Raw genomic sequence first — 27,626 nt, 5'->3', positions numbered from 1 at the left:
CCTTCTCCAATAATAGCATATTACCCTGGAATCATGATATCACCCGGCTTCCGAAGCGGTTTCCGGCGTATTGTTCGGTCTCCGTATGAAACTGCCTTCTCAACCAACGGACGAATGCGCACACTACTAATTGGATTGTCATTTATTATCTTTACCCCATCAATTAATATCCTGGAGCCGCGCCATGGCTTAACTGGGAATGAATGAGACGAGTTGACCTTTACTGTACTGTGCTGCTGTCATGATGGTTGTGTGTGGTTGTTTACGGCCCCACCTTCACCCGCAGCAAAAATGCCGGCCCCTCAACCTCTCTCAGCCTCTTCATCTTAGACCCTGGAGTATGTTTTGCCCCTCCACGACATTTCGGGTCTTTACAAAGCCGACCAAAAGAAAAAAGGATCTCAACTCCACTATCTACAGTATGTAGTGCGTAACTAAGATATTTCCATTGGGGAATAGTGATTGCTGGTCTCATTTCACTGGATGACAGGGGTATGCCCAGGCGGGCTTGTCTCCCAACAGTTCTAGTTTTCCCACGTTTCCCTTCCCCGCCAGGTGCCGAGAGGAGCTTCCTAGGCTTGCCACCAGCCAACAGCAGTCAACAACAGTAAACCAACAACCCGCAAGGGGAAAAATGGAGCGGGGAAGTATTTGTAGATCCATTGAATTGGTCTCCATCCTTGTACAGTGCAGATGGGAGTTAGTGACTTGGTGGCAGTAGCTTCCAATGGCTTCTTTTTGTACTTGTGTTCAACGTCTCCCACCTACTTTACAACTTCAAGAGTTCTCTTCTCTTTCTACCTCTCCTCTATCCTCACGTACAGTCGGGCAATTCAAAAGGAAGACGAACAAGTCTAAACTCTTGTTCTCTCTACATAATCAAGTTCTTGGTCCTCCTCAGCCAGAACCTGTCTTCCTTCATCCTCTCCTCCACCTATCTTAATTTTACCTTCTACCCTTCTGTATTTTTAGCGCCTATACCACTCAAAAGGGACACCTACTTTTTCCCTCCCCAACAGCAAACCTAGAGTCCCCGTCTTTGGTTTTTTTCTTCGGCCGGAGCTACCCCTGCCCGCGATTCCCCTTGCGCGCCCGCCCGCCACTTTACTTTGACCGGCTCATGACGATCTGAGAGAGACGATTCTTGATCAATCTCCTCAATTTTTCGACTTTTTTCTCTCACGAATCTCCTCCATAATCTCTCCTCTCCTCTTTTTCTCTTCTCTTTACACATAACACAGCAGCCATGACTGAGATCTCAGCTGGTGCCCAGGAGGGTGCCAATGGGCGGTCGGTGCCCTATGTCAATGGCAAGCAGTCGTATGCAGAGAAGTTCAATATCGCAGACCACTTCATCGGCGGCAACCGATTGGCGAATGCTCCCCCGAGCAAGGTCAAGGACTTTGTTGGCCAAAATGATGGTCACACTGTCATCACCAACGTAAGAAAATTCCCCTTGGAACAAGATTCAACAGATTTCCGACAACCCCGCCAATCTGATCTTTTGGTGGCAGCTCAACTAACACAATCTTTCGACAGGTCCTCATTGCCAACAACGGTATCGCTGCCGTTAAGGAGATTCGATCAGTCCGAAAATGGGCTTACGAGACGTTTGGCGACGAGCGAGCCATTCACTTCACTGTGATGGCTACCCCCGAAGATCTGCAGGCCAACGCAGAATACATTCGAATGGCGGACCACTACGTCGAGGTTCCCGGCGGCACAAACAACCACAACTATGCCAATGTCGAGCTGATTGTCGACATTGCTGAGCGTATGAACGTCCATGCCGTCTGGGCTGGATGGGGTCACGCCTCAGAAAACCCCAAGCTGCCAGAGTCGCTGGCCGCCTCCCCCAACAAAATTGTCTTTATCGGACCCCCTGGATCTGCCATGCGATCATTGGGTGACAAGATTTCCTCCACAATTGTTGCACAGCACGCCGCCGTGCCCTGTATTCCTTGGTCAGGAACAGGCGTCGAAGAGGTCGCCGTTGATGACAAGGGCATCGTTACCGTTGCTGATGATGTTTACGCCAAGGGATGCGTCACATCATGGGAGGAGGGTCTTGAGAAGGCCAAGGAGATTGGCTTCCCCGTTATGATCAAGGCTTCCGAGGGTGGCGGTGGTAAGGGTATCCGAAAGGCTACCGAAGAGGAGGGCTTCGAGGCTCTCTACAAGGCCGCCGCCAGCGAGATTCCCGGCTCTCCCATCTTCATCATGAAGCTTGCCGGCAACGCCCGCCATCTCGAGGTCCAGCTTCTTGCTGATCAGTACGGAAACAACATCTCCCTGTTCGGTCGTGATTGTTCCGTTCAGCGACGTCACCAGAAGATTATCGAGGAGGCTCCTGTCACCATTGCCAAGGCCGACACATTCAAGGCCATGGAGGATGCCGCTGTTCGTCTCGGTAAGCTCGTCGGTTACGTCTCTGCCGGTACCGTCGAGTACCTCTACTCCCACGCCGACGACAAGTTCTACTTCCTAGAACTTAACCCCCGTCTTCAAGTCGAGCATCCTACTACTGAGATGGTCAGTGGTGTCAACCTGCCCGCTGCCCAGCTCCAGATTGCCATGGGTATCCCTCTCCACAGAATCCGTGACATTCGACTCCTGTACGGTGTCGACCCCAAGACCTCAAGCGACATCGACTTTGAGTTCAAGAATGAGGACACTGTTTCCAGCCAGCGACGACCTCAGCCCAAGGGCCATACCACCGCTTGCCGAATCACCTCCGAGGACCCTGGTGAGGGCTTCAAGCCTTCCAACGGTGTGATGCACGAGCTCAACTTCAGGAGTAGCTCCAACGTCTGGGGTTACTTCTCCGTCAGTTCTCAGGGTGGTATCCACAGTTTCTCTGACAGTCAGTTCGGTCACATTTTCGCCTATGGTGAGAACCGTTCTGCTTCAAGGAAGCACATGGTCATGGCCCTGAAGGAGCTGAGCATTCGTGGTGATTTCCGAACCACCATTGAGTACCTCATCAAGCTTCTCGAGACCGAGGCCTTCGAGGACAACACCATCTCCACTGGTTGGCTGGATGAGCTTATCTCCAAGCGTCTTACCGCTGAGCGACCCGAGACCATGCTTGCTGTCACCTGTGGTGCTGTTACCAAGGCTCACATTGCCAGCGAGGCTTGCATGACTGAGTACCGAGCCGGCCTTGAGAAGGGTCAGGTGCCCTCCAAGGACGTCCTGAAGACTGTTTTCACCATCGACTTCATCTACGAGGGTTTCCGTTACAAGTTCACAGCCACTCGTGCCAGCGTTGACAGCTACCACCTTTTCATCAACGGTTCCAAGTGCCATGTTGGTGTCCGTTCCCTGAGCGATGGTGGTATCCTTGTCCTTCTCGACGGACGATCTCACAGCGTCTACTGGAAGGAAGAGGTTGGCGCCACCCGTTTGTCCGTTGACAGCAAGACTTGCTTGCTCGAGCAGGAGAACGACCCCACCCAGCTCCGATCTCCTAGCCCTGGTAAGCTTGTCAAGTATTCTGTCGAGAACGGTTCCCATGTTCGTGCTGGTCAGGCCTTTGCCGAGGTCGAGGTCATGAAGATGTACATGCCTCTCCTTGCCCAGGAGGATGGTGTTGTCCAGCTCATCAAGCAGCCCGGAGCCACCCTCGAGGCTGGTGATATCCTCGGTATCCTTGCTCTCGATGACCCCAGCCGCGTCAAGCAGGCTCAGGCTTTCGTCGACAAGCTTCCCCCTTACGGCGAGCCTGTTGTTGTCGGTGCCAAGCCCGCTCAGCGCTTCTCTCTCCTCTACAACACCCTCCAGAACATTCTTCTGGGTTACGACAACTCTGTTATCATGGCCAGCACCCTGAGGGAGCTCATCGAGGTCCTCCGCGACACCGAGCTTCCCTACAGCGAGTGGAACGCTCAGTTCTCCGCCCTCCACTCTCGTATGCCTCAGAAGCTCGATGCTCAGTTCACCCAGATCATTGAGCGCGGCAAGTCTCGCAACTCCGACTTCCCTGCCAAGGCCCTCAGCAAGGCTTTCCACAAGTTCATCGAGGATAACGTCGATGCCAACGACGCTGGTCTTCTCAAGACTACCCTCGCTCCCTTGACCGAGATTATCGATATGTACATTGATGGCCAGAAGAACCGAGAGCTCAGTGTCATTAAGAGCATCTTGGAGCAGTACTACGAGGTCGAGGCCCTCTTCATGAACCAGCCTCAGGAGGACGCCGTTATCCTGAAGCTGCGTGACCAGCACAAGGATGATATCATGAAGGTTGTCCACACTGTTCTGTCTCATAGCCGCGTCAGCTCTAAGAGCTCTCTCATCCTTGCTATTCTTGAGGAGTACCGACCCAACAAGCCCAAGGCTGGAAACGTCGCCAAGAACCTCCGTGAGACCCTCCGTCTTCTTACCGAGCTTCAGTCCCGACACACCTCCAAGGTTTCCCTCAAGGCCCGTGAGATCATGATCCAGTGTGCTCTCCCCTCTCTTGAGGAGCGAACTTCCCAGATGGAGCACATCCTTCGCTCTTCCGTCGTTGAGTCTCGATATGGTGAAACTGGTTGGGACCACCGTGAGCCTAGCCTTGATATCATCAAGGAGGTCGTTGACTCCAAGTACACTGTCTTTGATGTCTTGACCATGTTCTTCGCCCACGATGATCCTTGGGTGTCTCTGGCCTCTCTTGAGGTTTACGTTCGCCGAGCCTACCGTGCGTACCTCCTCAAGCAGATTGAGTACCACCAGGATGAGAACGACAACCCTCAGTTCGTCTCTTGGGACTTCCAGCTCCGAAAGCTTGGCCAGTCTGAGTTCGGTCTTCCTCTTCAGTCTGCTGCTCCTTCTACCCCTGCTACACCCAGCGGAGGCGAGTTCAACTTCAAGCGAATCCACTCCATCAGCGACATGTCCTACCTTAACAGCAAGTGGGAGGATGAGCCCACTCGCAAGGGTGTCATTGTTCCTTGCAAGTACATCGATGAGGCCGAGGATCTCATTGGCAAGGCCCTCGAGGCCCTCGCTCATGAGCAGAAGCAGAAGAAGAAGAACACTCCTGGCCTGATCCCCGACCTCACCGGCAAGCGCAAGCCTGCTCCTCTCAAGCAGAACGAGGAGGAGCTCTCTGCTGTTATCAACGTTGCTATTCGTGATGTTGAGAGCCGCGACGACCGAGAGGCTCTCGAGGATATCCTCCCCATTGTCGAGCAGTACAAGGATGAGCTCCTTGCCCGTGGTGTTCGCCGTCTGACATTCATCTGCGGTCACAGCGATGGCTCTTACCCCGGATACTACACTTTCCGTGGACCCGAGTACAAGGAGGACGACAGTATCCGTCACAGCGAGCCTGCCCTTGCTTTCCAGCTTGAGCTTGCTCGTCTCAGCAAGTTCAACATCAAGCCTGTTTTCACTGAGAACAAGAGCATCCACGTTTACGAGGGTATTGGCAAGAAGCATGACACTGACAAGCGATACTTCACACGTGCTGTCATCCGACCTGGCCGTCTCCGAGATGAGATCCCTACTGCTGAGTACCTCATCTCCGAGGCTGACCGTGTTGTCAACGATATCTTTGACGCTCTCGAGATTATCGGCAACAACAACTCTGATCTGAACCACGTCTTCATCAACTTCTCTCCCGTGTTCGGACTTCAGCCCAAGGAGGTCGAGGAGAGTCTCCAAGGCTTCCTTGACCGATTTGGTATCCGTGCTTGGCGACTCCGCATCGCTCAGGTCGAGATCCGCATCATCTGCACTGATCCCCAGACCGGCGAGCCCTACCCTCTCCGTGTTGTTATCACCAACACCTCTGGTTACGTCGTCGATGTCGACATGTACGCTGAGCGCAAGTCGGAGAAGGGTGTGTGGGTCTTCCACAGCATTGGAGGCACTCACGAGAAGGGTCCCATGCACTTGATGCCCGTCTCTACCCCTTACGCCATCAAGAACTGGCTCCAGCCCAAGCGTCACGACGCTCACGGTATGGGAACTCAGTACGTTTACGATTTCCCTGAGCTTTTCCGCCAGGCCATCCAGAACACTTGGACCAAGGCCGTCAAGGCTCAGCCCAGCTTGGCTTCCCAGCAGCCCAAGACCGGTGATTGCATCAGCTTCACCGAGCTTGTTCTGGACGACAAGGATAACCTGGATGAGGTCAACCGTGAGCCTGGTACCAACACTTGTGGTATGGTTGGTTGGATCTTCAGGGCTCGCACCCCTGAGTACCCCAACGGCCGACGATTTATCGTTATCGCCAACGATATCACCTACAAGATTGGTTCATTTGGACCCAAGGAAGACGAGTTCTTCCACAAATGCACTGAGCTTGCCCGTAAGCTTGGTATCCCCCGTATCTACCTGTCTGCCAACTCTGGTGCTCGTCTCGGCCTTGCCGATGAGCTTATGGGCCACTACAAGGTTGCCTGGAACAACCCTGAGAAGCAGGACGCTGGCTTCAAGTACCTCTACCTTGACGACGAGGCCAAGACTCGCTTCGAGAAGGATGTCATTACTGAGGAGGTTACTGAGGATGGCGAGAAGCGACACAAGATTGTTACCATTATCGGTAAGGAGGAGGGTCTTGGTGTTGAGTGTCTGCGTGGCTCTGGTCTCATCGCTGGTGCCACTAGCCGCGCTTACAACGACATCTTTACCATCACTCTGGTAACTTGCCGATCCGTTGGTATTGGTGCCTACCTTGTCCGTCTTGGCCAGCGTGCTGTCCAGATTGAGGGTCAGCCCATCATCCTGACTGGTGCTGCTGCCCTCAACAATCTGCTTGGTCGTGAGGTTTACACCTCCAACCTACAGCTTGGTGGCACTCAGATCATGCACCGCAACGGTGTCTCTCACATGACTGCCAACGATGACTTTGCTGGTGTCTCTAAGATTCTCGAGTGGATGTCTTTTGTACCCGAGAAGCGCAACAGCCCCGTTCCTGTCAGCCCCAGCGTCGACGACTGGAACCGTGATGTGACTTACTACCCTCCCCAGAAGCAGCCTTACGATGTCCGATGGTTGATCGGTGGTCGTGAAGGTGAGAACGGCTTCGAGTCTGGTCTCTTTGACAAGGACTCTTTCGTCGAGGCTCTTGGTGGTTGGGCCAAGACTGTTGTCGTTGGTCGTGCTCGTCTCGGCGGTATCCCTATGGGTGTTATCGGTGTCGAGGTCCGATCCGTCGAGAACATCACTCCTGCCGACCCTGCCAACCCTGACTCTATCGAGCAGGTCAGCAACGAGGCTGGTGGTGTTTGGTACCCCAACTCAGCCTTCAAGACTGCCCAGGCTATCAACGACTTCAACAACGGTGAGCAGCTTCCTCTGATGATCCTTGCCAACTGGCGTGGTTTCTCTGGTGGTCAGCGCGACATGTACAACGAGGTCCTCAAGTACGGTTCTTTCATCGTCGATGCCCTCGTCAAGTACGAGCAGCCCATCTTCATCTACATCCCTCCCTTCGGTGAGCTTCGTGGTGGATCTTGGGTCGTTGTCGATCCTACCATCAACCCCACTGCCATGGAGATGTACGCCGATACCGAGGCCCGTGGTGGTGTTCTTGAGCCCGAGGGTATGATTGGTATCAAGTACCGCAAGCAGAAGCAGATCCAGACCATCATCCGCATGGATCCTACCTATGCTGGACTCAAGAAGCAGCTTGATGACTCTAGCCTGTCTACCGAGCAGACCGACGAGATTAAGAAGAAGATGGCTGCCCGCGAGAAGGAGTTGCTGCCTGTTTACTCTCAGATCGCTATTCAGTTCGCTGATCTTCACGATCGTGCTGGACGTATGAAGGCCAAGGGCGCCATTCGCGATGTTCTCGAGTGGAGCAGCTCTCGACGCTTCTTCTACTGGCGTCTTCGCCGCCGTCTCAACGAGGAGTACATCCTGCGCCGCATGACTTCCACCATCATCAGCACTTCGCACCAGGCTGCTGCCAAGGACAAGGAGACTCGCGAAAAGTACCTCCACCTTCTCCGCAGCTGGTCAGCCATTGTTGATTGGGATACGAATGACCAGGCGGTCACTGAGTGGTATGAGACTGAGCGCAAGACCATCAGCGAGAAGGTCGAGGCACTCAAGTCTGAGGTGTTGGCAGCTGAGGTTGCCAACGTTGTCCGAGGCCACGCCAAGGCTGGATGGACCGGTGTTCGTGAGGTTATGAGAGTCATGCCCGTTGAGGAGCGGGAGCAGATTCTCAAGTACCTCCAGCAGTAAAGGAGAATGAACATATTTGAGGAGGTTTTATGAAATGGGATGAATTCCCTACATGTTATTTTTATTGGCGATTTATGTTACTCATGGTTCATGTCATGTCATTAAGACGGTTAGAAATGAAGGATCATAGACAAGGGGAATGTGTATGAGGCGTATGGTACTGGAATAGTTTCGATCTGTTCAATATCCAATTTACTAGTTCAAGTTCATTTCAAACTCGTTCTCCTTGTGAGTGTGACTGAAGACTTGATGGACATTACTTTGAGAATGCCCATCGAAGGAGACATGCCTGGTATAGTGTAGTGAATTGTGAACATCAGCAAGTATATTGACACAACTCTTTACCTCGTTTCACGTCGCGTCAAACTGCGATAGCCTTTATGTCGCATCGTGTCATCATAGAGTTTAACAAAACTTGTTCTCATATTCAACAAACTATTCATAAAGCTAGGGTATTTAAGACGATTCCACCAAACAAAGTAAATCCTACTGTCGCTGTCACCCACTAACGCCTATCCCAAAACTACCGCTCATACTCAACGTCTCTTCAAATCGATTCGATAATCCTCCCAAGTCACTAGATGTATCGAGCCGAATAGGACTCGAAGAGTTCCTCTCACTCGCCCCAGAGCTATAATTCGATTGTGGCGATTTTCGTCTACCGGCAGTCTCCCTCACCGGATCTGGAGAGCTTACCAGTTGTGGAGGCAGATCCTGTTCCTCTTCGAGCAAGTCTTCTAGATCATCTTCAAGAAGGTCCGCATGTTTTTTGGAGACTACACTTGTTATTATTATGTTGCCTCCTGGAAGCTTGACTTCGTGAGCTTCGAGTGTTTCTGCAATGTCTTGAAGGAGTACGTCCATGGGACAGATGTAAGCAACGCGCTTGCGCTGACTCCAGGCGAGGACGTGACCACATAGCTGGCCGTCGTCACGGCTGACGATCCAGGCACCACTGTCACCAGGGATGCCAAGAGGGACCCTGTGGAGGGATTCTTGCTCTGCTTCCTCTCCACTGGTGACTTGGTAAGCGTGGCTAGGCGAGACGCGACCGTAGATCTTGACACTGGTCAATGCAGGCAGGATCTTGCCGGTTTGTAAGCCACTTGTGCGAGCCATGCACTGAACCTCCATATTCGGCAGTGACTCTAAAGGAACTACATCAGTAGGCCGTAGTGATGTGGGATTCTTTGTGTCGATGCGAGGGATAGTGTTATCATCAGGCAGTCTGTCGTGAGCAAACTCGAAAAGCGCCCAGTCAACTTCATGCACGAGACCAGAGGCTTGCTTTCGACGAATGCCACTTGAGGCATATACCTCGCCAACACTGTATGTGTCAATGTGGTCTTCATCTTGAGTCTCTGAGTCAGGATAGAAGCCTTCTTCCACATCATCCAGAGCTGGCTGCGTTACGATGTATCCATCACCACATCCAGGCTCGATGCCCGGGATGTCACCGGGCTCATTGTACTCCTCGTCCTCGTCTTCCTCCTCCTCTTCATCATCGTCGTAATCGCTTGTAATATCGGAATCAGAGTAGGCCTCTGATTCAGTGTCGGATAATTCGTAGCCAAACTCGTCATCGACAGTACTGTCGTCGCCGGATTGCGCATACCAGTCCATATCTGGCAAAGCACTGCATCTCAAAGTGTCGCTTGGTCCAAAATCGCGGTCTGGGTCATCGAGCATGTGATGGACTGTCATCCCGTAGGGCTTATCATCGACGATGACGAGACCTCCAAGGCTCACAGGTGGTAGATGGCGATCCCCAATCCATGCCCCGATGCTTGCTCCATTTCTTGGGCGTTCCTGGTATTCGGGGTTTATAGCATCCACATCATCTGCTTCGCCGAAACCTTTGGCACTCCTTCTGGCCATAGATCTAAGGACAGAGTTGGCCTGTCGACGAGACCTCAAGACGTGACCTCGGCAGACTTTAAGTCCGAAGCCGGTGCTTCCATCAAAGAGATCACCAATTCTCTTCTTCAGGATGGCGCGAACCTTGCCAACAGAGGTACACACAACCAGTACAGTGGGTTGTGTCTTTTGAGGACTCGGCCCGACCGATTCGAGGGAGATCTCGACGGATTCTGGGTGCTTGCGATAAAAGTGTCGAAGGGCGTGGTTGATCTGAGGCATGACGATCTTATTCCACCTATCAACGACCTCTGGTGCGAGGGGCACATGAGGATACAGGCGTATCCTGGTCTCGGATTGTTTGTCTGTAGCATCTATAACACAGTTAGAATATTGCACGAAGCATTTGATGATGAGCATTGTTGCATACCCTCGTTGTCAACAGCGCTCTCAACCTTGGAAGCAGGGTTCTCCGCCCCCAAGGTCGGCGCCGAAACTAACGTTGGTTTCTCGCTTGGAGTTTTCAGCGATGGCTTGAAGTCCTTTACATCTTTTTTATCCTTGTTCATCTTCGTAGTAGGGATCTCAGCGGTAGATGCAATCGCTTCGCCCGGGTTAAGCTCCTTATCGAGCCTCTCCTCCAAGCCACTGACGCCGTCCAGAATACAGCATGCCTCCAAGAAGCGACTGCATCTGACTTGAACCGAAGACAACAAAGACTCGCCGGAGGATCGTCCCGCAAGCTCGTCATCGACTGCGGTCCAACATGCTTGAACTGCCTTTGTGTATAGACTGCCACATCGTATAGAGAGCTCTTCCAGGGCCGAGTCTGAAATGCTGGTGGAGTTCTCAGGAACGATATCCTCAAGTTTCTTCCATAAACCGACCGAAAGAAGCAGCGTAGCCAATGAATACAAGTCGAGAACCCTCTGGTCTGGATTGTTGGCGAGGGGGGATGATTGGGCATTGCGTGGATCTAGCGGATGCTTGAAGAGAATTGGTGATGATGAAGGGGCATCTTCGGAGAAGAGGTCAAATGACGAAAGAAGGGGACGTCGAATATCTACCTCGCCGTTGACCGCACCGGGTTGTGATGTTGCTGCATCGCAGAAGGAGACAGTGGTTGGTACAATGTTTCCATGAGTAATACCGCGAGCATGCAGATCGAAAACGGTGTTCATGAGATTGTGTGCCAGTCTGAATTTGGCTTCCAATTTAGGCTCCGATCCTGTTATTGAAAGGAGATCTCCCAGAGTAGGCAGATTATACGAGGGGTTCTTTGTAAGACCCTCGAACGAAACGACGTTGAATGATGGAGGAAACCGGTAAACAAGACCGAGTCTTGAGTTCTCCATGTCCTCGAAATACCCGAGTAATCTTGGCAGTCCAGTCCATGTACCAGGAGACCTCTGAGAGTCTTGCTGCAGACCGGCAGAGAGCTTCTCGAAGCGCGCCATAGGAGGCATGATACCTGTACTAGCGTAGATGGAGTCAAAGGTAGCATACTCGAGTAGTAAAGGCGCCCATGGCTCGCGAGTTGTACCATGTGTGAGTTCGGAATAAGCAGTCTTGCTCATAAAGACAACTTCTCGAGAGGAGCTTTCGTCACCCTGCTTGTGGCGCAAATGTGTCAATTGCTTGGGGTCAATTTGCTGGGGTGTTTGCATGCGGGTGGATTCAAAAGGTCGATAATCGTCTGCGGCCGTAGACTTGAATGGTGTTTTTGACGATCTCCTAGGAATTCCGGCTGCTCGTGTGCGTGAAAGGTCGTATAGTGTATCAATGGATGAAGTCAAGTCATTGACCAGGTCCTCGAAATGGTTCTTATCCCATTGTATCAGCGGCGGCTTTGTATCTTTTGATCCAGTTTGCGGTGCTTGAATCATGCGTTTTGAACTCAACCAAAGAGGTTCCGCCTCTGCTAGGATGTCCTTGATGGTGGACATGATGCTTCCGACGACTTCGCTCAAACCAGCTTTGGATAGAGATTCGTCAATCTCGGACTGGTTCGGGTCAGACCATTCAACGCCCCAACTAACAAGACGATCTTTTTGGACACGCAGCTTTCGATGTAGAGCCTTGATCTGAGGGTCCTCTTCATTTTGAATGGGTTCTTTGACAAAGTCGCTTGACTTTTTAGTGTCGTTGTACAGTCTGCTGAGGCGTTTCTGGAAGGGCAGCTGAAAGCCACCCAGTGGTAGAAAAGACTCCATTTTGTTGATCTGTATTGTATGTTGCCAGTATTTTCAGGGTATGAGATGGAAATTGGTTTGGATATATGCAGCTGTTGCCAAGCCGATGATATAAGAATGCCTTGCTTGATGCTACAATTGTCGATCTCGATGCGGGGCTCTTGGACTTGGTCTAAGTTGAGGCTTAGCAGTGATTAGTGTCCATGATATTTCTTAAGCTTGACAAATAAAGTGAATGAGTGTGGTGATGATTAGAATAACTTGGATTGATTGATTGTCTTATTTTTTGTTGAGATAATCAATTAATTCGGTTGCCTAACTATAAAGCGGATCTTGACAGGTGCGGCCTATTCGCGGTCTCACAATGAAAGAATGCTGCTGCCTGAATGATCTACGACTATCTTATTGGCTGAGATCCCTTGTCATATTACCTGCAGACGCATCACGTGATACCCCTCATGAAGAATTCAGTTGCCTATCATCCTAACCCTTGTCAATCATTAGATATTACCTACTAATCCACGCTGCAAGACGTTACCAACTTATTTCTCTCTTCATGTCTTATCTATGGTACGATGTGGAGTTTCCGCCAGGTCTCATCGTCTTTACACCTCAACCCAATATTGACCTTGATACTCTCAAGTCAGTTTAACTGAAGAATGACTTATAAATTGCAGTCATGGGTCACTACGGAATTGACTTTACAGTCTTGTACACAGATGAACTCGTCAGTGAGGGGAGAAAGACATACGTAGGCATATGCATTGGTCCTTCGGACTAACACAGCTGCGCCCACGTATTTCGCATCACCATCATTGACGCGCAATGCAACGGCACTCTTCATCGTAATCGCCGCGATACGCCATTTCATCTCCCGGACTACTCCCACATACCATTTGTTCTAGTCATGATATCGTGGTGTGTCCAGGCTACTCATTCATGCCCGAGCTATATAGCCATGCCCGTAGCCTAACACTCATCAACGCCCAAGTATGCCTCGGATACTTCCGTTACAGGAGCCTACTTGAACTTTACCCGTTGCCTATATCTATCCAGCCATGATAGGTCCTTTTATAGAAGCCTGATGATACTCCGCCCGTCTTAGCTGACTTGGGCAGTTGGTGCGTAGCATGCCCGAGCAAGCGGAACTGGTGGGTTGCAAAGTCTTGTGATCAATTGAGAAAATTGCGATACAGGAAAGGGTGATTTCGATGTAAAGTAGGACATGTTAGTTAAGAAAAACCTACACATCAATTATGTCTAGATTAAATCCTTGGTTAGAGTCGGAGATACTGCAAGACGATACTTTTCTTAACCCGCTATGTTGCGTATACAATCGTTGGCTCAGTAAGAAAGTAGCAATAGGGAATAAAAGACGGTCATTCCAATGACTGTTAATATCTAGACATGCAAGCTTATGCTTTTGTACTCTATATGGACCACTAAATTGGAAGACAAAAGTTGATATCGCAATTCTACCACTGATCATTTATACGCACACCCTTCACGACTAGCCTTCATTTTCTTCATCATTATTCTGACTCGGCCGTTTTCCCTCGGGAATCATATTACAGGCAACAGCAAAAGCCATGGCAAAAGGTACAAGGACCACCCAAGCCAGATGACCCCCAAGAATCTGGCCGCGAACACCTACAGCGTAAATAGCCGTCGCTACACCAGGTACAACAGCCCTGATACCGCTTGCCAAACTCAAAGCAAGAGCATTCAGTGTACCCACAACCTTTGGATCAGGCGCTGCATCGTTCAGAGCCAATTGCACACCTGTAAAAGCCATGGACACGCCAGGCCCAACGACGCTGACTATCGCAGCCAAAATCCAGAAAGCGACCGTGGCGTCATGCGTATGCGCGCGTAGGAGTGTGTTGAGAAGGATGAAGCCGACGAAAAACCAGGGGTATGAGTATCCGCAGAGCTTCATCACGCCGCGCGTGCCGAAACGACGATGAAGAAGAGGGAAGGCCACCAGTAGCCACACCGCTTGGCTGGCGCCTTGAACAGCCATGTATATAGAGATCTGGAACGAGTCGAAACCTGTGCCGCCAAGATCAATAGGGGTATAGAGAACGACGGGAATAATAGCTGTGAAAGCAAACGCGAGAAACATGGCGTGGCCGTAGACCCAAAGGACAATAGCCACTGCAGGAGACTTGATAAGCTGCCATGTAGATGACGGTGGCTGAGTAATTACTGTATGGGGCGAATGTTTAGGCTCGTGGAGGGTCTCTTTGAGGAGGAAAAAACTGGTAATACAGCCCGTCGAGCTAATCGCACCAACAACAAAGCCTTGTAGTGCGTAGGGATAGTCGATAAAGAACTGGATACCCCCAAAGACCTTTGGAAATTGATGAGCAGGGTCTGCAAGGGCACCACCGATAAGAGGCCCCAGAAAGATTCCCACGTTTCCTCCAAAAGCGAACCAGCTAAATGCCTTGGCTTGTGTGTCGGGGGTGCTCAGTTCCGAGATCATGGTCCTGATGACAAGACCGGAACCCGAAAAGACACCTGCCATGCATCGAAAGAGGATCATCTGCCCGATAGTCTTGGACATGCCGAACAACACAGGACCAACAGCGGTGCCGAACATAGTGATGAGAAGAACGGGTCTCCGGCCGATCCGATCGGCAAGACGACTCCAGCTGATCAGGACAACCATCTGCGTAGCTGAGAAAAGAGACTCGATGAGGCCACTGTAGAAACCTACATCACTCTTGGGAAGGTTGCCGTTTTGCTGTACCATCTGTGCGATAAAGGGAAAGATGGAGAAAAAGGCAATAGGCTCCATCACACGCGCGTAGCATAGCAGCAGGATCTGGAGCGTTGGGAAAGGCTTGGACAACGGCTTCGTGTCTGCCGGCGCTGCAACACCTTCGGCGGCACCATCTCCGGAGGTCCCAACGGTTCCGTAGTCCCCAGTCACGGAAGCAGCGCCGGACGACGCGGTGCCGATGAGGGTGGAAGCTTCGGTATCGGCATCAGGGGCAAGTTGGCCGCCGACAAGCAAAGGCATTGTTTCCGCCGCATTTCCGCTACTGCGCGAGCCGGGACTCTGGGATCGGCTTGATTCTGCAGCCATCGCGTGGGGGGAGAGAAAACAAAAACGCGATCTATCTCTCTTCCTGCCCTCAGGTCAATGGTGTTTCTCTATGACAAATGCCAAGAAGTCAAGCGCATCGAGTTGGGTGGGCGACTTTTAAACGCTTGGTCCCCGATCCTGACCTTGTTTTCTGCTGCAGCTACAGGAGTTTCCGTCGTCTTCAAGATCGATGATGATCGCGATTCTGAAGGAGTGAGATTGAATGCGACATGTTTGCAACGGGTTTTTATGGATCTCCCGCAAAGGTGCCGACTTGCCTATTTTGGTAGACCTGAAGGGATCATCCATTGTAGATGATCACGTGTTTTATAGAAGTGCAGGGTAAGCTGCTTTGCCAAGTGATAAGTACCAAACGACGAAGACGTTAGACGTTGAGCATAGTTAAAGACATGCTAACTTGATCGAGAGTTTGGCGTTCAAATAAAGTGATGCTCTGGAACAAAATGATGCCCTAGCAGTTCTTCTAGATGCAGTACCTCGACAGCACAAGACCTCCATGGTTCATAGGGACCCATGCAAAGTCAGCAACATAACCGTAGATCTAATTCCTGTCGAAGCCGCTTGTTCTCATTTACATCACTCAGTCTCACCATGGTTGTTTAAAAGTAACAGTCCTGTTTTACGCACAAAAAATTAAATGAAAACAAAATGCGACATAAATGCAGCGGAAACGCGGGACTAGGAACGAACGAGCCGGCGGGATTCTAGCGAGTCAGTATTGTGATGGACCAGGTTAACCCTTGATATTGAGCCACACAATGACAAGTCATATAGTGACACCGAGGAAAACGTGCTGCTCGGTCTCGGTAGCACATACAAATCAAACAGCTCAGCTACTAGGCAGCCTCTCTAGAACCCAGTGCCGACTGTACTTTTACAGCGCCAGAGCCGCGGTTACCGACAACAAATATTACTGTATCCTTATTAGATCATCCAAGCATTCACTCATCTATGATCTTCAACGTGCTTTATTTTCAGGCCGTGAAATGAGTGGACTGGCTCCCATAGGGAAAGACATGTCGATCATTTTGTGATTTACGTTTCCCCTCCAAATGCATTCAACCTGCAAAATGCCATTGACAGCCCAAAGAACTAAGCAAAAGTGCATCTTGGCCAAGATAGCTATAAACAACACCTTTTCGGTTCCAATCCGCCGATGCACATGCCAACGGTGTGCGCAGTAGTGTTGAAGATCCGGCGCATAAAGCCTGGAGTCTATAAGCAAGCGTATGCTCTCGTCTCAAGATCGACAGTGGGCTGAAAACGTGCCACCCATATATATATGCCCATGCATTGATTTGGGCACATATCAGATGTTTGTTGCACACCAAAATAAGGATCTGCTGCAAATCATGCCTTGGTATTTTCACGGTGAAGAATGCCCAAAACGAATGAGCTTGTGTGATGAAAGATGCAAGTTTGGCAAACTACTGACCGAGGCGGTTTTATATTTCCTCTTTGGTACTCGACAGTTTCAGCTACCTGCCATGTGTGGTAGACAAAGACTGGGATAATTCTACTTGGCCATGGATATGTTTTTCCATAACTTGACAAACAGAAAACGACAACGTATATCCGTATCACCGATCGAATCGGCTGATATTATTCCGTAACTGTAGAACATCCATGTATGACAGACAACACCTTGCAAGGGATCCCCTTGTACATGCGTTACCATCACCCACCCTTCCTTCATCACTGCAAATCTGAGAGTCGGATAATCGACAGTGTCCGGCTGTGCATGAAAGTTCGCCTAATAATCTCCATCGGTGACATGCAAACGTGCATTCTGTGGAGTATAGCATATCAATTACAACCTTGATGTTTTTCTAAAACACAACATGCAGCCCAGTGAGTAGTGTGTTGGGAGTAAACAACTAACCAACATTACTCCGCATCATTCATCAAAGAGCTGTTCCTTGGCTGCCTCCTTACTATCCACAAATGTATCTTATAGCCGAGGGAATACGCACGTTTGATGAGCATGTTAGCCCTGTTCTCGAAATGACGGACGGGACGGAAGTTGTACCCGCGTCAAGGCAATCGAGACTACTGCACCCATGCCATGCCCCAAAGGTCTAAACGGGAAATAGAGCGAGTGTGGAGTTTTATGTTGAACGCGCGGACTAGGATTGTGGATTTATTTTCAGGGCCTATTTACCTATTTGGCCCGTTCACGTCTAGTACCGACATAAAGACAAGAAATTGTCATGTATTGATAATTTATACAATGGATTTCTTCCGTAAAAGTTTCGGATGATGCCTGTGATAGCACTAGCTTTCTAGCTAGCAGTAGCGTCGTCTTGTGGCCGAAAGATCTTCATTACATAGCAAAATTGCTCCCCTGTCTCGGCATAGAGATGACATTTACATATGCAGGGTCCATAACGACCTCGAGACAAGACTAGTTTAATGTGTTACGTAGGTAGGCAGTACGTAACATAAAGCAAGGACAAGAAAAGAGAAGAGAGAGAAAAGTGACTGATCGGGGAGTCGGAGCGACAAGGTTAGTGTTTGCATGCATATCACATTGTTTGAGTTGTTTTTATTGGCCATCTTGATCTCTTGTACTTGATTTATGACATTCTTTATCTTAGCTTGGGTTATTCATATTGTTGAGCTGCTGTGCCTCTTTTTCAGTTTCCTTTGCAGTTGCAGAACATAGTCTTCTCTGGGATTACATCGCTTACAGCTGTCACTGACAGCCCCAGACTTTTTTTTCAGCCAGGATTTGATACACTCCAAGAATTATGCCCCCAATTGTTCAGATACTGCCTATCTCTGTTTAGGTAAAGTGACCAAACTTGGCAAACACACAAAATTTCATTTCATTCTGTTTTGGGCAATGACTCATTTTCCTTGTTGGGATGGTTTCCTTATTACCGACTGGTGTTGCCGAACTGTAGCGCCTTGTCAAGCAAGACAGGACTGCTTCTTTACAACACAACCCAACTGCATATGCGGCATACTCAGCGGGTCAGCTTCATATTGAATTATCAATCTGTAATGCAGTTTGCAGATGTTGATGCCATTCATTGTGGCTGGACATCGGATATCGCCTTATCCGTGGTATTTCGGTCTTTCTTCTTCTTTTGTCCATAACTACAGTCTCATAACGAGAGCATAGTTGACTCATTTGAACATAACAAATGTGGAAATCAGAATTGGCGCATGCACAACAACGGAGGTAAAGAATAAAGTCAAAACCCACAGTGATACTCAAGCAAGAACCTGTGGTATCGCAACCTATGACTGTGATGGACTGGGGGTTCAGACCTTAAGCTAGGCGGTAGGACAGGGATACCCCTTGCTTCAGATCCCCTTGCCGAAGATCGTTCGACTGTCTCAAGGCCAGGCCAAGGAGAAATTCCCGGGGAACCACTGTACGTACATACGTACTGCAGAAACATGGAGCTAATTAGCCGAGCGCTAATTAACGAGACCAGGAATCTGGGTTTGTCTTGGAGTCTGTGTCTGGGCACGATGAAATTATTCCCGGATGTGGTTTAACTTGTTGTTCTGGACTTGGAATGAAGAGACGAGAAGCTAGTCTAGCAAGGTAGTCGGCACGATAACCCCTGAGCCTCACTCGCACTCATGTAATGTCACCATACATGTGTTGCATGCTTACATATCCGTGTCAATATCCGTTTACGTGCTTAGTTAGGTGAGGCTATCACCGCTCGACCGACCGAGCAACCGGTGGGATGGACAGCCTCATTCTCAGTCTTGTTGTCTCTTTTTGCAATTCCTACGAATAGACCACTCAGAGACAGTAAAGGTTATCGGACTCCGATGGTTCCTATTTTTTCTCCTTAGCTCACCTCGGTAATGAGGACCAGGTAGTACATGATGTCAACCAGCCACATATTCTTTGTGTCAACAAATCGGAATCATTCTTGGCTATCGCGCCAAATGAATGCTGTGCTACCACCACCTAAACTTGTTTCGGATTCAGCCTTTCAACGACGCCATCTGCACGTGGCTGCAGAGTTTACTGTGCTGCAAATCCTCTAAAGAACCCTGGAAATTGACGTGGTAGGTAGGTACCCGGTCAGCCGCTGAACCGGGCAGGACAAGGCAGACAGGGCTGGAGTTTTTACTTTTTTTGACCTTATTTTTTACGTGAATCAAAGACAACGGTAATAGCGATCGCCCTTGTCTCAAACGTTGCAGATCTTGTTTTCTCAGTTTACTAGTCAACCGTTTCTTTTTATCCAAACTGCCTCCCGAGACATTCAGTAGGGCGACAACTAAACTGAGGCTACCTCCACGACTGGGTCCAGACTGTTTGTCTGTATAGTCACAGGGATTATGGAATAAATTGAGCTGAGCCGAAACAAACTTGGCAAAAGTGAGTTAAGGACAGTAGTACAGTGATCGGCCACACCCACAGGCGTTGGGGGCTTAAACTTGACAGCCAGTAAAGCAGTACTGTACTTACAAGAAACTACCGAGAGACACCGTCCCACTACTAACTGCCTCTAGGCTTAATACTAATTCTGGAACTACTGAATTATAGACTACTACCTTCCATTTCATTCACGGCCTCCCACCTCATCTTGTCATCGTTGGCTCCTACTACAACCCAGCCCATCATCCACAACCAACCAATTCTCCATCTCCTTATCTTTCCGCTGCAAGCAACCACAACAATCTAGTCCAAAATTCACCGTCAGGACCACTTCCGACTCAGTTGTTGGTGATAGAGCAGACCAAGAAGAGCTAGCAAGATACTCCTTGTCTTAAGGGTCTGATCCCTCACGCCATCCACTTCATCCTTGAACCCAAACCAAAACGCCAACATATTGCTCTGACCCGACCCCATCACCGAAAGAATCAATTTGTATGGTCTGTGCAATCTATCCGAAGAGTTATATATTCTACCACATCGAAGCCTTGATCAGAACATCTCGAAAGGAAGAGGCTTAATGTAGACTTATATATCATCATCATTTCGCTTCCCAGTTATACTTGAAACCTTTTTAGACACAAATTGAGACTGGGCATATCAATACCGCGCACAGTAAAGGCTTGATACAACCAAGAACTCACTACTACCACTACTGTCTACTTAATTGCATAATTATGCCAGCTCTCACCATCGCTGTCCAACCTCCTTCTCGGGCCCAGGTATCCTCGATACTATATCCTCCCCTGGTTGCAGAGTTCAACTTTAAAGGACCAACTCCCGGATTCTACTTCTTTGCCATGGCCATCCTTCTTACACGAAATGGGGACATTGTGGAGCATGGTCTATCTGGGACTACATCGGTGACTGGTATGGACGTCACTTCACTTGTGGGATCGTCGAGAACTACGATTTATTTCCCTTTTACCGACCTCAGCCTTCTATACGAAGGCGCCTATAAGATTCGAGTCGATGTGTACAAGGTTGCGTACGAAAATTCGGACGGGTATATTTTTCAAGATCAGATTAAAACCAACCGCATCACTGCTGTTAACGAAGACGTCCCAGCTGGAACTGCCGGTATGTATTTACTTGATAACTCTTGAGTCAGTTACTCACGGTCAACTATTAGGTTCTTCTGAACGTAGCGTGATTCGAGCCCTTCGAAACGCTGGTGTCCAGATTCCATGATTATGGACACAGCGCCCCACAGCGTCGTCAAGGCTACTGAGTCGATTTGCATCAACTTCAGATCACGATACAATTGATATGATGAAAAACACAAAGGCATGAATATTTAACGACATACTTATATTCTATTCATTTTTTCTTCTAGAGTCGGTGCAGTACCTGGGCATGAGTTAGCTATCATGTTGTGCTGTGCACACACAATCAGGTTATTGACAAGCAATGCAGTGTGTTGCATTAGTGTTATAATATGGTTCACAAATCAGATATAACCCTCTGATGGTTTTTAAATTGACTTGCCACTCGCCGTAGTTTCATTTTGTGCAGTCAGATTTCAAAAATCATACACAAAAGACCCTGTCAACCGTCCGCAGAAGAAGCCGACAAACAAGGCCTCGCTTATGCATCGTATGCGAATTTCGGACCGACATAGGTAGTGGATATCGTATAGAGTGCCTAATCTAATGCAAATCGGTCTTCCATATTATCAAAGAGCGAGATCTGTAGGAAAATCACCCCTTATGACATGTCTGGTACGTCATAGTGATAAATAGGCGCCTGCCGCGCTGTATTTTCGAAGTTGACAAGTTAAGGAGACTTTAATCCTGTTTCTTAAAAGGCGTCTTAGGCGAGCTATTATGGAGGGACCGCTGTGTACCTCGCGGCTATTAAGGCTGTTAGAACTGGCCACCAATAGAAGCTGCAAACATCCGGACGATGCCCGAAGGTTGTGAGACTCTTTGATTGGTTCATTGCAACAAATCGGACCAGAATCCGAAGGAGAAGCTGCAGTATCGTATGTTGAGAATGTTAAAAATAGAGTTTATGTTGTCATGTATTAATGACTGGGAATAACCGGGAGAAACCGTCCCAAAAAGATGAGGTATTCTTGGCACTATTTCATCAATATGAAGTAACCATGGCATGCGTCAACCTTTTGGCAAGTAAAGCCATACACAATGATGGTTGATGGTCCGTTGAGTCAAGATCTTATCTCGGTGGATACACTCCAACTTAACTCAAGATCGAATAAATATACGATCCGATTAAACCCGGGGATTAGTTCCGATCTTTATAGTCAGATCAAATGTGGATCAAACGTCGATCTGACGTGCCACCATAAAGGTAATTTGTACCATAAAATAAAATAAAAGAGGACTTGGTGAAGGCGTATAAGTTCAAAGTATATAACTGTTGGCCTGCTTCTACTAAACGCCGATGCAAGCGCAAACAGGTAGATTAAGAGACTCCTATAGGTCTCAAATTACCGGCAATAGCCTGCCCATCCCCAAGTTTTTAATTCAGCTGAAATAGATGTCATGATGAGATAAAAGAGAGGCGGAATGTTTCCGGCTGGCATTGATGTCTGACATAAAGTGCCTGCTAGACACTGCATCATTTGGCTCTGATTTGAACCCTCTTAACCGTATTCGGCTACTAGGTATTAGCAGATGAACATTTTTGTGAGAGGCGTCTATCATGTAAACTTATTTGACTAGCTAATAAGTAACATTATCTCGTCGTGAATCGAGCTTTATGATGATGTTGGACAGGTCACGTGAGTTTAAGACTTGGATCGTGCCTTTGCGCTGGTGGATCTCACAATACTTCCATGCCATCTCAGAAGCATTAGATTATGCCCACTTTCTGTTAACACGTTTGTACCCCACCAAACGGAAATTTCTCCAAGATCCCCTCACAACACCAACCAATTCACCAAACGAGAAAAAAGGCCATATCGTAGCCTACGTATCCGGCATTTTTAATCCGAGGTTAGGGAAGACAAGCCAAATTCCTCAAGATGGTGTACTATTTCACCTCCTCCGTCGTCGAACCGTCGGGCTTCGTTTACGTCGGCAAGGACAAGTTCGAGAGTATGATCTGTACCCAAAAGTACAAGCGTTCCCCGCCGGCTGAGACTGGATGCTAGATGAGGACCTTATTAAGTTTGGCTGGGAAGAGGATATCTGGTAGGCACTCTAGGCGTGGACCAACATGTCGTTTATATGCTAATGAAGTACAGGGTGAGAAAAAAAATGCTCTCACTTGAGAACAGTGGTACTGATTCTGTTTATTAGTTTCACGCAGATAAACTCTCCAGCGCACATATTTACCTACGTATGAGAGAGGGCCAGAAATGGGACGACCTCCCCGAAGAGTTGATCATGGATCTGGCCCAATTGACAAAGGCCAACTCTATCGAAGGTACCTACTGTTTCCCACTGCTCATCCAAGCACCCGTCTAATCACCACCAGGCAACAAGAAGGACAACGTCACAGTCATCTACACCCCATGGTCCAACCTCAAGAAGGATGGCAGCATGGAAGTCGGCCAAGTCGGCTTCAAGGATCCTCGCAAAGTTAAGCGCGTACTCGTACCCCAGCGCGAAAACCCCATCGTCAACCGCCTCAACAAGACAAAGGTGGAGAAGAAGCCCGACCTGAAGCAGGAACGTGATGACCGTCTCAAGGAGCTGAGACAACGCGACCAGGCTGTCTTTCAAGCAAGGGTAAGTCTGCGAGGAGACAAAAAGAAGTCTTGAGACAATGTTGACTGACTCATCCTTGCAGAAGAAAGAAGAGGCCAAGCAAGCGCAGGAGTGGAAGGAGAAGAAGTGGCAGAAGGATCACGCTTATGATGATATCTTTACTGATGAGCTCATGGCTGGCTCGAGTAACCAGGACCGTGACGAGAACTGGGAGGACGATTTCATGTAGGCTCGTTCGAGGGGAAAGAGAACTTTATTGCCGATACAAGCGCATCTATACAAGGTGTTAACCCTGGAGTACTCGAGAGGTGGTAAGCCGGACACAGTGGCCCATGACTCTCTTTACTTGTCACAAACGACAAATATGGTATTGCTGGCACTGATATGTGATGCTTATTCCTGAATTGTTTCTACTGCTGAGCGCGCATCTATGCTATCTAATCTATGCTAATTATCCAGATAATTAACCAAAGCCCATATCTTGTTCCAAATTGATCATGACCAGATCCATAACATCGCTAAAATACTTTTGTACATGAATTAATACATCCTTCATAACTGCCCGCGAAGGCATAGCCACAAATCTACTTCTTATACTCAATCCCAAACACGGGCGAATACGCCTCGTCCCAATCCTCTTTCTTCTTCTCATCTCCAAAGATCCTCAGCGCCTTGTATCGAACAACATACTGTCCCGCAGGCGCAAATGTACCGTCTGCAAGCTCGCCAGTGAAGGCTTGGGAGTTCGCACCCATGGCGTTCCAGAGCATTGGAAAGTCAACGGGTTCACCGATAACACGCGCTTTGGTCTCACCAGATGGCTTTTCGGTGGTGACGGGGATGATCTCGGCGTGTAGCTTGGCTGAACCGAGAGCGAGGAACCACGTCAAGCCGGGAAGGGTGTCGGTTTGGTTGTTGGCTGTGCCCGGCTTAGGCAGAGTCCAGGTTGTGTTGGCAGGCATGGGGAAGCGGTTAGGATCAGTTGAGTTTGCAATCCACGTGTCTTGGGGACCGAGAACCTTGGAGCCGTGCAGCGAACCACTAAGGCCTTGGTACGGCAGTGAGAGAGAAGTGCCGTCGGTACCGTTGATAGCTACGTAGCCGGACCAGACGGGTAAACGAGTCTCGTTTAGACCCTTGGGAGGAGTAGCGAGGACTTCGATGACAATACTTTCGCCGGCGTCGATCGTCACCTTGGATTCGCTGAACTTGATACCAGCCTGCTCTGTTGCAAATTCGTTGGGAAAGTCATCGGGATAAATGGTATTTTTGACGAGCGTGAACATGGTGACGGCAGGCACGTGAGAGATTTGCAAGTCGATCTGCTTTTTGCCAGTGTTCTTAAGTGTAAAGTTCAACGAGTCGGGGAAGTTATCCGTGTCGTTGAACGAGAGGCTTGAAGGAGACAAGAGAACCTTGGCATGAGCGGCATCGTGAGCCTGAAGAATACCAGCACCTTGCTGGGGAACAGGCGCAAGAAATTCGTAAAATGCCTTTCCGTCGTTAAATAGCTGCGGGTTGGCGTTGGCTGATAAGAGGTTTTCGATGAGTGCTGGGTCGCGGGTGCCTCTGACCTCAGCGATAAGGGCCACAATGCCAGCTACTAGAGGCGAAGCCATAGATGTGCCCGACAGAACGGCATAGCTTCCCATCTCACGCGGATACGTGGACAAAATCTTACCACCAGGAGCACCAAACTGTGGCTTCACGTCCATCTCCCAGGTGGGACCCCATGAGGAAAAGGCACTGACAGCACCGCCAGTGGCATTGTTGGGGTTTTGTTCGAGGATAACATCGCCGTTGCTACCATCCGACATGTTCAGGACAATCTTCTTCTTACTCTTCAGAACCTCAATCCATTCCTTGCCCTGTTCTGGTGAGACAATGCTGGCTGCCTTGACACCATCAACGGACGACACATCAAAAGGTGCTAGTTCTTCTTTGTTACTGTAGAATAAAACATACTTTGCGCCTGCTTTTACCGCATTGGCAGCTTTCGCGTTGAATGTACAGGAACCTCGTCGGAGAAGAACAATATACTTGCTCAAGTCGGGTGTGTTTTTGGGAAATTCGTCACAGCCATCGTCGTGGACACCCGTGTCATAGTTGAGTGCCCACAGAGGAAGCTTAACGTCTTTCCAAGCGCTGGGCTTACCAGCCAAATGACCAAACTCGTGCTCAGAGCCACCATCGATGGAGTAACTCGAGGCGTTAAGCAGTGACAGAGACTTGGTATTGTCAAAAGATCCGACTGCAGTGACCTTCTTTCCATTCGCCGCCGTGCTGGCGTAGAATAAACCTGCAGAACCTGTGTTTCCAGCTGCGAGAACACAAGGAACGCCTTGCTCAACGATTCGAGACACAGCCACAGCCCAAGGCTCCTCAGACCAACCTGATGGGCCACCAATAGAAGCAGAGATGATGTCTGCGCCGTCTTCAAAGGCTTGGTTAAATGCTGCGATGAGGATATCATTTCCAGCCTCGCCATTGCAGCCGAAGGCGCGGTATGATCCGAGTTTCACACCAGGTGCGGCGCCTGTGAAACCCATAGAGTTCTTTTGCGCTGCGAGAATACCAGCAACATGCGTGCCGTGGCCTGCGCAGTCCATAGGATCATCATCGGGTTTGGCCTGGTTGAAGCCGTCGTAATCGTCGCCTACAAGGTCAGTGCCGAAGGAGACGAGACATTTGGGACCGTAGCAGCCTCCCAGAGCTGGGTGTTTATAATCGATCTGGTCATACCATGTTAGTTGCGTTAACTTTAGAGGGTACCTCTCTACTTACACCACTGTCAACAAGGGCAACCTTGAGCCCCTTCCCCGTCACGCCCTCATCCCTCAGCTTATCAATCTGCGTCATGACATGAGGTGTATACGTATCATTCGAAAGATCTCTCTCCTCGAACCCCCTCTTCTTGACGGCAGTATACTCCATTCCCGGTGTACCCGTCCAGTGGACCTCTGGTTTAGGTAGACTAAACACCTGAACGGGCCATTTCTTCTTTATACCAGGCATCAAGGCCATCTGTGCGGAAATATCCTCGGCATTGTCGATGTCGTTGAGTTGGATGGAAGCTCCTTTGAACAGCTTGTAGTTGTACTTGATGCGAGTCTTTCCGGCTGTCGATGCTTTGGCGAAGAAGTCGGCGCAGTCCTGGAATAAGAATTAGTGATGTAAATACGAGATGAATCGAAATACGCACATGATCTTCTTCAAACTCAAAGATATAAGCACCTGGCAAACGGCCGTATCCCTTGTTGACAGCGACCTTGTCAAAGTCAACGGCGTTGGCCACAGCAGCAAACAAGGCTGCAACAACGCTCAAGCGCACCATGATGAGAATGCACTGAAACAGAAACACCAATCTATCTCTTCGTATTCAGTCACGACAACACGAGAAATACAACTAAAAGAGATGAGATGAATGGGAAAGCCTGGGGTAAAGGCTTGAGCTAGTCAGGCCAAACCGGCACGGGGCGGACTATATACGATCATAGTCATAGCAAAGACCCATTGTTGACGCTATCATGGCTGGGGTGTTCTGCTCCTGATCCATCAAAATATGGGGAAGTGGGTTGGTTTTTCTCCTTTGCCAAGTTGTTAGCTTGAGTCAAGACAAGGCAAGCAGCAGACACGAGATGGAATACAGCTGAGCGAATAAGAAACAAGAGTATATTTGAAACAATTGTCTTGGATCAATCACTAGATCAAATGTTTTGGTCATTAACAAGTGTTGGCTGCGCAAAAGAAGCTAGGATGATGGAAGATAACATGAGATCGACAGGAACTGCAAGGATCATGATATTGTTTCTGTCAGTATCCGTAGGTAACTAGTGCTAAACATAGATCAGACCAGCCATCTCAGCTAGACTAGAGCCGCATGTGCGATTGCGCGTCTCATGCAGCTGCACAGAACTGAACATGGTCAACAACTCAAGATAGAATAATTGTGAGTCTATCAATCAGTGTCACAAGAAACCCAACGATGGAAATAACGCATAACATGTAATTCCGCTAAACTTGAAACTGCTACTCAGCCTCGCTTCCTTTCTTCTACTACGCACATCCCAATCTGCCCCACGATCAACAGGAGAGAATGACGATGTATCCTAGCACAAGACCGTTATCAACTACTAGTCTACGTAGACATCTAGAAAAAAAAAAGAGTAGAACCTTTATCTGGTGTC

The 27,626-nt window shown here is 49.2% G+C and overlaps 7 protein-coding genes across 7 annotated transcripts; 4 read left to right on the top strand and 3 right to left on the bottom strand.

The window, feature by feature from the left end:
• The first annotated feature begins 1,098 nt into the window (after nucleotides 1-1,098).
• On the top strand, nucleotides 1,099-1,946 carry EDB82DRAFT_503104 (uncharacterized protein). The gene has a single exon (XM_065608702.1). It carries the CDS (start codon nucleotides 1,247-1,249, stop codon nucleotides 1,643-1,645), a length of 399 nt encoding a protein of 132 aa, XP_065463760.1. The 5' UTR covers nucleotides 1,099-1,246; the 3' UTR covers nucleotides 1,646-1,946.
• On the top strand, nucleotides 1,912-8,403 carry EDB82DRAFT_503103 (acetyl-CoA carboxylase). Its single transcript, XM_025726406.2, has one exon. The coding sequence runs from the start codon at nucleotides 2,101-2,103 to the stop codon at nucleotides 8,185-8,187; it is 6,087 nt and encodes a 2,028-aa protein (XP_025580976.2). The 5' UTR covers nucleotides 1,912-2,100; the 3' UTR covers nucleotides 8,188-8,403.
• Nucleotides 8,404-8,587: 184 nt separating this feature from the next.
• On the bottom strand, nucleotides 8,588-12,598 carry EDB82DRAFT_463024 (uncharacterized protein). The gene is made up of 2 exons (XM_025726405.2): nucleotides 10,475-12,598; nucleotides 8,588-10,418 (listed from the first exon to the last, which is right to left on the bottom strand). Exons 1-2 carry the CDS (start codon nucleotides 12,255-12,257, stop codon nucleotides 8,686-8,688), a joined length of 3,516 nt encoding a protein of 1,171 aa, XP_025580975.1. The 5' UTR covers nucleotides 12,258-12,598; the 3' UTR covers nucleotides 8,588-8,685.
• Nucleotides 12,599-13,590: 992 nt separating this feature from the next.
• On the bottom strand, nucleotides 13,591-15,559 carry EDB82DRAFT_503099 (major facilitator superfamily domain-containing protein). The gene has a single exon (XM_025726404.2). It carries the CDS (start codon nucleotides 15,328-15,330, stop codon nucleotides 13,747-13,749), a length of 1,584 nt encoding a protein of 527 aa, XP_025580974.1. The 5' UTR covers nucleotides 15,331-15,559; the 3' UTR covers nucleotides 13,591-13,746.
• Nucleotides 15,560-20,439: 4,880 nt separating this feature from the next.
• Nucleotides 20,440-20,953, top strand: EDB82DRAFT_476736 (uncharacterized protein; the record flags this gene model as incomplete). The annotated part of the gene is made up of 2 exons (XM_025726403.2): nucleotides 20,440-20,842; nucleotides 20,895-20,953. The coding sequence occupies 2 exons, from the start codon at nucleotides 20,440-20,442 to the stop codon at nucleotides 20,951-20,953; spliced, it is 462 nt and encodes a 153-aa protein (XP_025580973.2).
• Nucleotides 20,954-22,463: 1,510 nt separating this feature from the next.
• EDB82DRAFT_503085 (uncharacterized protein) lies at nucleotides 22,464-23,820 on the top strand. Its single transcript, XM_065608701.1, has 5 exons — nucleotides 22,464-22,824; nucleotides 22,881-22,920; nucleotides 23,028-23,155; nucleotides 23,207-23,460; nucleotides 23,522-23,820. The coding sequence occupies exons 1-5, from the start codon at nucleotides 22,752-22,754 to the stop codon at nucleotides 23,666-23,668; spliced, it is 642 nt and encodes a 213-aa protein (XP_065463759.1). The 5' UTR covers nucleotides 22,464-22,751; the 3' UTR covers nucleotides 23,669-23,820.
• Nucleotides 23,821-24,023: 203 nt separating this feature from the next.
• EDB82DRAFT_430814 (peptidase S8/S53 domain-containing protein) lies at nucleotides 24,024-26,773 on the bottom strand (the record flags this gene model as incomplete). Its single annotated transcript, XM_025726401.2, has 3 exons — nucleotides 24,024-26,171; nucleotides 26,224-26,592; nucleotides 26,642-26,773. 3 exons carry the CDS (start codon nucleotides 26,771-26,773, stop codon nucleotides 24,024-24,026), a joined length of 2,649 nt encoding a protein of 882 aa, XP_025580971.2.
• Between the last annotated feature and the right edge of the window lie 853 nt (nucleotides 26,774-27,626).

The sequence above is a fragment of the Fusarium venenatum genome (assembly GCF_020744135.1).
Source record: "Fusarium venenatum strain MPI-CAGE-CH-0201 chromosome Unknown EDB82scaffold_3, whole genome shotgun sequence".
Taxonomy (NCBI): Eukaryota; Fungi; Ascomycota; class Sordariomycetes; order Hypocreales; family Nectriaceae; genus Fusarium; species Fusarium venenatum.
The sequence above is the reverse complement of the archived record's forward strand: the minus strand, read 5'-3'. Positions and strand labels throughout refer to the sequence as shown.

Bases quoted from the DNA above. Each gene is read 5' to 3' on its own strand.
- EDB82DRAFT_503104 (XM_065608702.1), top strand. From the start codon at position 1,247: ATGACTGAGATCTCAGCTGGTGCCCAGGAGGGTGCCAATGGGCGGTCG.
- EDB82DRAFT_503103 (XM_025726406.2), top strand. From the start codon at position 2,101: ATGATCAAGGCTTCCGAGGGTGGCGGTGGTAAGGGTATCCGAAAGGCT.
- EDB82DRAFT_463024 (XM_025726405.2), bottom strand. From the start codon at position 12,257: ATGGAGTCTTTTCTACCACTGGGTGGCTTTCAGCTGCCCTTCCAGAAA. The intron at 10,419-10,474 runs GTATGCAACAAT...ACTGTGTTATAG, and splicing joins GAGCGCTGTTGACAACGAGG to ATGCTACAGACAAACAATCC.
- EDB82DRAFT_503099 (XM_025726404.2), bottom strand. From the start codon at position 15,330: ATGGCTGCAGAATCAAGCCGATCCCAGAGTCCCGGCTCGCGCAGTAGC.
- EDB82DRAFT_503085 (XM_065608701.1), top strand. From the start codon at position 22,752: ATGGTGTACTATTTCACCTCCTCCGTCGTCGAACCGTCGGGCTTCGTT. The intron at 23,156-23,206 runs GTACCTACTGTT...AATCACCACCAG, and splicing joins AAAGGCCAACTCTATCGAAG to GCAACAAGAAGGACAACGTC. The intron at 23,461-23,521 runs GTAAGTCTGCGA...TCATCCTTGCAG, and splicing joins AGGCTGTCTTTCAAGCAAGG to AAGAAAGAAGAGGCCAAGCA.